Source organism: Piliocolobus tephrosceles, chromosome 3 (genome assembly GCF_002776525.5).
Source record: "Piliocolobus tephrosceles isolate RC106 chromosome 3, ASM277652v3, whole genome shotgun sequence".
NCBI classification, from domain to species: domain Eukaryota; kingdom Metazoa; phylum Chordata; class Mammalia; order Primates; family Cercopithecidae; genus Piliocolobus; species Piliocolobus tephrosceles.
The window spans coordinates 67694228-67702054 of NC_045436.1; the positions used below are offsets into that span (position 1 = coordinate 67694228).

General features: G+C 41.9%; 1 protein-coding gene across 3 annotated transcripts; it reads left to right on the forward strand.

The window, feature by feature from the left end:
* Positions 1-805: 805 nt before the first annotated feature.
* Positions 806-7041, forward strand: TMEM155 (transmembrane protein 155). 3 transcript variants are annotated; one of them, XM_023217623.1, is made up of 6 exons: positions 806-1174; positions 2118-2226; positions 3184-3255; positions 4090-4152; positions 4287-4444; positions 5501-7038. In XM_023217623.1, the coding sequence occupies exons 4-6, from the start codon at positions 4099-4101 to the stop codon at positions 5679-5681; spliced, it is 393 nt and encodes a 130-aa protein (XP_023073391.1). In that variant the 5' UTR covers positions 806-1174; positions 2118-2226; positions 3184-3255; positions 4090-4098; the 3' UTR covers positions 5682-7038. The 3 variants fall into 3 exon arrangements, with proteins under 3 accessions (XP_023073391.1, XP_031791151.1, XP_023073390.1); XM_031935291.1 differs by having other exon boundaries at positions 827-1174; positions 3187-3255; positions 5501-7041; XM_023217622.2 differs by lacking the exon at positions 806-1174 and adding an exon at positions 1696-1783 and having other exon boundaries at positions 5501-7041.
* Positions 7042-7827: the final 786 nt, after the last annotated feature.

A 7827-nucleotide genomic window follows, 5' to 3' on the forward strand; every position in this document is an offset into this window, starting at 1 on the left:
ACTACATTTGGGGTTAATTTGTTGCGCAATAATAGACACACTGAACAGCTTTCAAAGCTGCGCGATATGGGCTTCGGGTCACGTCAACTAGATACAGAAAGGCTTTAGGGACTCAAGAAACACTTTGGGTAAACTTGTTTTCCTCTTTTCACCAAAGAAACTGAATTTGGGGCCAATATTTGAAAACTTTGTGCTATATAACTTCTGAAATACATTGTATTCTTAATGAGTTTCCAAATGACCTGTTGTCCACAGAAAAGTACATTCAACACTGAATGCATCTGCTACTCGGAAGAGCAAGACAGCTCGAACAGGATTCACTCAGACAGCTCATAGCACGAAATCATCTCATAGCCTTTCAGATCCCGTCTTCACTGTCACCTTTCATTCTTTTGGGTCTCTGGGCCATGGCAACCCCTGTCTTTTCTGAAAGCAGGAATGGAGGGCTATAACGAAAGAAATGAATTCGGAAGGCAGAGGGCTAGGGACCCTACTGGACGTTGGGGGTGGAACTTTTAAATCATTTGCAAAACATCAGTCCCGACCTCCCCTGGGAGACTGAGCTGTTACCTCTTCTGGCGTCCCTGCCCGCGAAAGTTCGCTCCTAGGGAAGTCGCTCGCGTCCTCGAGAGCACCTGAAAGGATCTCGGCGAAGCGGAAGGCTCTGGTGCCAGCTGGGAGAGTCGGCGCCGGATTTCCTCAGTTCCTTGGCGCGTTTCCTCGGAGCCGGGGGAGGCAGAGCACGGACCCCGGAGTCGGCGCCCAAAGCGGCACGGCCTCGCGAGGGGCGGGAGTGCGGGGAGGTGGGTGTGCGGGCGGCGCGCTCGCCCTCCAGCTGCAGCCCGCGCCGAGCGCGCACGGCAAGCGAGCGCCGGCGCTTCCAGCATGGAGTGGGAACTCAACTTGCTGCTCTACCTGGCGCTCTTCTTCTTCCTGCTCTTCTTACTTTTCCTCCTGCTCTTCGTGGTCATCAAGCAGCTGAAGAACTCCGTGGCCAACACAGCCGGGGCGCTCCAGCCCGGGCGCCTCTCGGTGCACCGCGAGCCTTGGGGCTTCTCCCGAGAGCAAGCGGTGTGACCCGAGTGCGGGCACTGGCGGGAGGGCACCGAACTGCGCGGGCCCTGGGCTAGGTCTCCGCCTCAATTCTCTGTCTTCGTGGCCTCCCAGTTTCCAGGTGCGGGGCTCGGCGGCTCTGACGGGTCGGTTCCGGCGTGAGGCGCAGGTACCCGCGTCTCGGCTCCTGTGGGAGGCCCGGGGCTCGCAGCGCGTTCGGGTGCCAGGGACCGTGGGTGTATGGGGTCTGGGCTGGCGCTTTGCTCTTCGGGAGGCACCCCAAGTTGTTCCAGGGCTGGGAGAGATGGCGAAAAGAGAATTCACCCCTTGGAGCCGGTGTGACTTTGGACAACAGCAAGCTCTTTTCGGTTCAACTGCATTTTAGTTATACCCAAGGAGTGGAAAAGTAAATTATTCGGGTAATTCAGTTTAGCTATTTTCGAACAAAATTGAAGGTTAACCTGAATATCCACATTTTTGAGAAAGAGTGTGTGGGCTTTGGGACGGGTGGCAGGAGGAAAGAGCGCACTTGAAGTATTTTAAATATTGCTTTAAACATTTTTTGCGCTTTGAGAGATGGTAAATGGAGTTTGTCTGGTGGTGCTGGGGTGGGGCGTGGGGGAGGGAAGATTCAGTTGCCCATTTGGAGCCAGGAATCCCTTCCTCCCGGTGATCCTTACTCATATTCTGGCCACCAACCACAGTTAGTGCCTGCAGATTGCAGTGCAGGGTAGGTTTCGAATCTGGGACAGCGGATGGTGAACGTTACAGTGAGAGTCATTTGAAAGATGCCTTAGGGTTGGCCGGTACGTGACCTTTTGGGTGATGGCATGGAAGGCCAGCTAAAAGAGGTACTGTTTGCACAGCGCAGGGAAACAGGAAAAAGGACGGAGAGGCGGGTCTGTGGTTTCAGTTTAAATTACTAGAACTTTTGCAGAAGATGGGCGGGCAGGAGCAAACTCGAGTACCAGTATGCCCTAAGTACCCTCTCGGTAATGTTAGTTTGAGAAATATCTTCATCCTTCGGAAGCTTTTCCCTAGATTTATGGCTTCTCTCTTTCTAGAGCCGAGCTGCTGCCCTTGACTGGTGCATGGAGGACCACAGCTGCAAAGACAGTTTGGGCCTGCAAAAAGAAGGCTGGAACAACGGGAGATGGAAGCTTTCTGCAAATGGTAGGTTGGGATGGCACATGGTTTCACGTTGGCCTTAGTTATGACTAAACTTCTAAAGATCCAGGGCCTAAAAACATGTAGGTTCAGGATGGGGGAAATGGGTACAAGGAAGGAAAGGGCTCTCTCCCACTCAAATCTGGTGAGCTTCTACCAGAACCACAAAGCCAAACTGACTCCTAACTCATTGGGAGAATCAGTGTCTCAGTAGAGGATTGTGGAAATTTGACTGAGATGTCAGGAGTGTTTGCACTTTTAATAATCATTCTGCTCTTTTGAAAAACAGTGCGGGGGTTCATGGGGTGAAATATGTGATGCAGATATACTCTGTCTTCAGTAAGGGAGGATTTGGGTTAGTCATGTCAGTGTGGGATAAGCTAAGTCATAACTATAGTACTGAAAATACTAATTTTAGACACAAAGAAAGACCATATAGAGAGGCTACAAAAATGAAATACTGAAGTTTGCCTAAGTTGATAATATAAAAGTGAAGTGTAAGACAATTATTTTAAAGGAAAAATAGTCTCAGGTGAATAATTTTGGCCCAAGACATCAGATAATTTCCCACTTTCTATTTCACTCTCCCCAGATAGGCCTGTTCTTAATAAATAAGTGGTTTACTTTAATTATTATGGTATGAGCAAATTCTCACCTCTTTATCAGAGTTATGGTAAGACTTGATTTGAATTCCCAGTTTGAATTCCCTGAATCAACTGCAGTGATTCTGTATTGTGCTTTGAACAATAGTTCTCTAATTGGTTGATATCTCCACAGTGGCATTTAGTTAAAGGGATGTATGGTTAATATGGACATTGAAGATGAGTGTGGGGGTAATTAATTAGCAATGATAGTTTTTGTAAGGATTGAAAACAATCATTTCACACTTTAGAATAACCAGAATGGAAATTATTTTAACCACATGCTTGGCTTCTTGAGTTTGCAATCTTTTTATCTTCGTAGCAGCACCACTGGTATCCATGAGTTTAACCTGCCCATCATTCTTCCTAGACAGGAGACTACTGAAAAGTCAGGGTGACTAGTTTATTACCATCTGAGTATTAATCCAATCTCTCAGCTGGTTCTACTGACTTATGTTCCTAAGAAAGCAGGGGTGCCTTTCTATCTTGTGTCCAGGGTCATTTTATTACCTCCTTCTAATCAAATTCATTAATGACCAAGTTTCCATTTATCCAGGCCACAATGAATATTTATTCCTATTACTCAACCTCTGCTTGGAACTTGACTCTAAGCTCTGGGAATTAAGGTAACTCACATTTGCTCTTAGATCTTGCTGCTGTTGATCTCCTGCCCTGCCCTTGCTTTGTTAGAGGCTCTGCTTTTGAAACTTTGACACCTGTAGATGAGCTGTCTTTTGCTATTTATTTAATTATTCAATCATCATTTTCCCAAGACCTGACATAGACCGAGCTCCCAAATTAGAACTACTTTCAAACTCACATTTTTGGCTACCTTAATGCATTTTTGACTTAGATCAAATACTCTGACACCCACAATGATCTAGGTTTCAGGCTTCTACATGTTGGCTACTCCATCCCCTGACCACCCCCTGTTCTGACAGTCACTATGGGCCAAGTCTATTTTTAAAGACTGTGTAAGTATGAGATAGACATTAAAGCACTTGAAAAGTCAAGAATATTTAAAATAACTGCTTATTATATTAATGTAACTTCATTATAGAAGATTCCTATGTTTTATTTTCAATAAAAAGGTTTTTAGTGATTCTTCAGCAATGTTAGAAGGTGACTTGAATTTCTTACATTATAAGGAAATGAGCCATAATTCTATTATGTAATATTTGTATTTTATTTCAAATATTATTATTTCATCATTGTTTCTAAATTTCAGGTGTTCAAAATGGCTTCAGATCTTATGAAGACAATCTTGGTTGTTACACTAATTTACAAACTTGTAAGTGCAATGGATCTGCAGTTCTACTTGGCAAGATAACCATTTTAAGTTGAATGAGAATGACATCACACTCACACCTGCAAAATCTAAAATGTCTAATAAAGTAGATTCCTATGTCTGAACTTCAATTTTAGGGCACAGCTGTAGATGCAGAACTGATGCCATCTGGTGTGATTCTACAGAATAAGAGAGAAAATTTACCCAGAGTGTGCCATGCACTGGCTTTTCTGGGAATGGCAAGGTGCCAGGATTTGTTTTTGGTTCACTTGCAGGGGTGGAAACTTGGAACTAGGTGAGTAAAAAATATGAAATACTCTTTTTAGTTTGACATTCTATATTTCCAATTTTGTCTATAGTTTCAAAATCCGTGCAATGGAGTTAAATTTTAAATGACCAAAATTTTAAAGTTTGTAAATGGTTAAACCATTTAGAATAGTGGGAAATGTTTGTTTTTTTCTAAGTCACACTTACTAATCTAGAGACTGGTAGAATACTAAAGATACTAATGTAATACATAAGGTATCTACACAGTGCTGTACTTTGTTTTTAATTTTAACAGCTACTCTGAGATATTTGTGCATATTTAAGCTAAATCCACAATTAAAACTCTAGGATCATTAGAATGTCACTGTCAGCTGTCTGTGTCACATACAAGGGAAGGTTAAGAACTGAGTTGTAAATCTTTGATGTAGTTTTTTTTGTTTGAATCAGTGAAATACATTTCTCAGTCCTCCACTTTTTATTTTGTCTGCACAAAATAAATAATGTTATGGGTTAATAATGATCTGATTAAGTATCTGAGTCATGAGCATCTTCCCATACAGGAAGCTGGATTATCAGAAGGGCATTTAGACCCAGTAATCAGAACCTAATAAGCATGCAGGAAAAGCTTTCTGATGGATTAAGGTTAAAAAAACCTTCTTATTGTCCTTAATAGTAGCCACTTTGTATAGTGAACCCAAACATTTCTGCCATTCTTGGTCTGTATAGACAGATTCTGAAGACATGGGTGGGTTTGAGCTAAAACCTTTATCTGCGACTTTTGTTTTATTAGTATGACTCTGAAGTTACTTACATTTATTGAATAGGTACAGATTCTTCAAGCAAGATGTCTTTTCCTTTCAGATGAAAATCACACTTTCCTATTGGGAATCAAGATGAATTTTTATCTTGATAATGGAATAGGAAGTTTTGGACTGAAGAGCGGTTTAAACAAATTAGAGGGTTTGTTCTTTTCTCACAGAAGAAGGAGGTTAGAGGCAGGCAGCTGCTGGTGTTGGTTCAGCAGCTCACGGGTGTCAGGCTTAATTAAGGTGGCTGCTGAGGTTACTTTGGCTTTTTCCTCCAGGTTCCAAGATGGTCCCTGCAGCTGCCCACAAGAAGGAGGAGGAAGCCCACAGAGAAAACGGGGCATGCCAGTTCGAATCCACTTCCTTTTAAAGAGCTTCCTCAGCAGGCCAATAACTTTTGCCTTCATCTCATTGGCCAGAACTGTGTCATTGGCTACTGCTATCGGCAAGATTGTCTGAGAAATGTAGTTTTTGTAGCTGGATATATAACTGCCTTTGACAAAAATCCATTTTCTCTTGATGAGGAAGAAGATAGTGGTGGATCTTGGGAGGACAACTAACATTTTATGCCCTGGCTACAAAACACAGTTGCAGAGGAGCATAAAGTTCAAAAAGATCAAAACTCTAGTTCCTTCACAACTGTCAAAGCTCCAAGCAGCACTGCTCCCCTCTGACAGCGAGCAGAGTGAAGGCATGGCAGGTGTTCTCACAAAACTCTTGACAGGACTGACCTCTCTTAGCCAATATCCTTGTCCCACATCAGGATTTTCTAGAGGGCCCTGGGTACCTGCGCACTTCCTTGGTGGCCATAACCTCTTTATGGAGGGTTGGTGTAGGATAAAGAATGTTCTACCACGCTGCTCCCTCATCTGCATCATTTCTCTCCTCTCTAATTTTCCTGTCAGTTATATTTTGGTGGAGTCTGGGTTTGTGTATTTGATTCCTATAAAAAGACCATTGCTTTCATGCATGGAGGAGGGGAATCTATGCAAAGAAAGGCTACCTTACTCCTTTCTGTGACTCCACCACCAGTCTAGGAATATCCTGGGAGAAGAATTGCCTCTCAAATCTGCTTCTATAAGCAGCCTACATCCTAGCTAAGCAAAGAAGAAACACTTCCCACATCCAGGGCTGTCTAAAAGAACTTTCTGTGATCACAGAAATGTTCTATATCTGCAGCGTCCAATATGGTAACCATTTAGACACATGGGGCTAGTGAACACTTGAAATGTGGCTAGTGTGACTGAGGAAGGAAAATTTAAATTTTGTTTAATTGTAATTAATTTAAATTCAAATAGCCAAATGGGGCTACTAGCTTTTGTGTTAGATAGCACAGTATACTTTATTCTCTTTCTTGTGTTGTAGAACCAGCTGGGAGAGGTGTGGGTCAGTCATGGGCTTGATGTCCCATGGTCTTCACTATTCTAGCTTGCCATTGAACTTGGCTCCCAGAGGAAAAGAAAGAATGGTGTTTGGAATTAAATTCAAGATGTTAACTTGGCATCTATATATTGCACATATTCCTGTATAGTGAATGGAATGGTCTCCTGGGAGTACCTGTGATTGATTTGAGTGATAACTGATCTTGAAGAAATGGCAGTACTGCTCCACTTCACCTTCCTAGTGACTATTGTGTGTTCCTAGTCAGAGTGACTCAGCAGAGATTATTTTGTTCTCTTGTGCGGTTTATTCTGTGTCATTTTATTTTTGTAATATTGTGGCAGCTAAATGATTATTCTGTGTATGTTTTTCAAAATATTAGGTGGCTTATATTTTTTAAAAGGCTATGAAATAAAAATAAACTATATGTAACACAGTTTCTCATGTGGCTTTTTATTGGTGAGTTATTATTACCAAACTTTGTTAATGGTCAATTAGAATGAGATTCATAGACAGAAATATTTATGTTTATGTTAAATTTACTTTTTAATGGGCAAATTTATATGCCAATTGATGTTATCTTCTTGAAATATTAAATGATTCTTCCATTATATTCAGAGTTTGGATAAAGTATGAAGGTTGTATGATATTACTGGATTAGTTCTTATGTATCTGGTTGTTTCATCACACTAAGCATCACTTGGACCTTATTTCTCTACGAGTGCCCTATTTTGGATTGTTTGTCTTTTGTTATTGAGTTATAGGAATTCTTAATATCTTCTGGACACTACTCCTTTACCAAATATATATGCTTTGCAAATATGTTCTCCCACTTTGTGGCTAGCCTATTCATTTTCTTAACAGTGTCTTCAAAAGATGTATTTTAAATTTTAAAGTTTAATTTATCTACTTTTTTCTTTTGTGTTGATTGCTTTCTCTGTCCGAAGAGACTTACCTATACCCTGTCAACAAAAATATTCTCCTGTGTTTTCTTCTAAGCTAGAAACTATAGTTTTAACTTTTACTAGGTCTATTTCCCATATTAAATTATTTTTGGCCAGGCGCTGTGGCTCACGCCTATAATCCTAGCATTTTGGGAGGCCGAAGCTGGTGGATCACCTGAGGTCAGGAGTTCAAGACCAGCCTGGCCAACATGGCGAAACCCTGTTTCTACTAAAATACAAAAATTAGCCGGGTATGGTGGTGGGTGCCTGTAATCCCATCT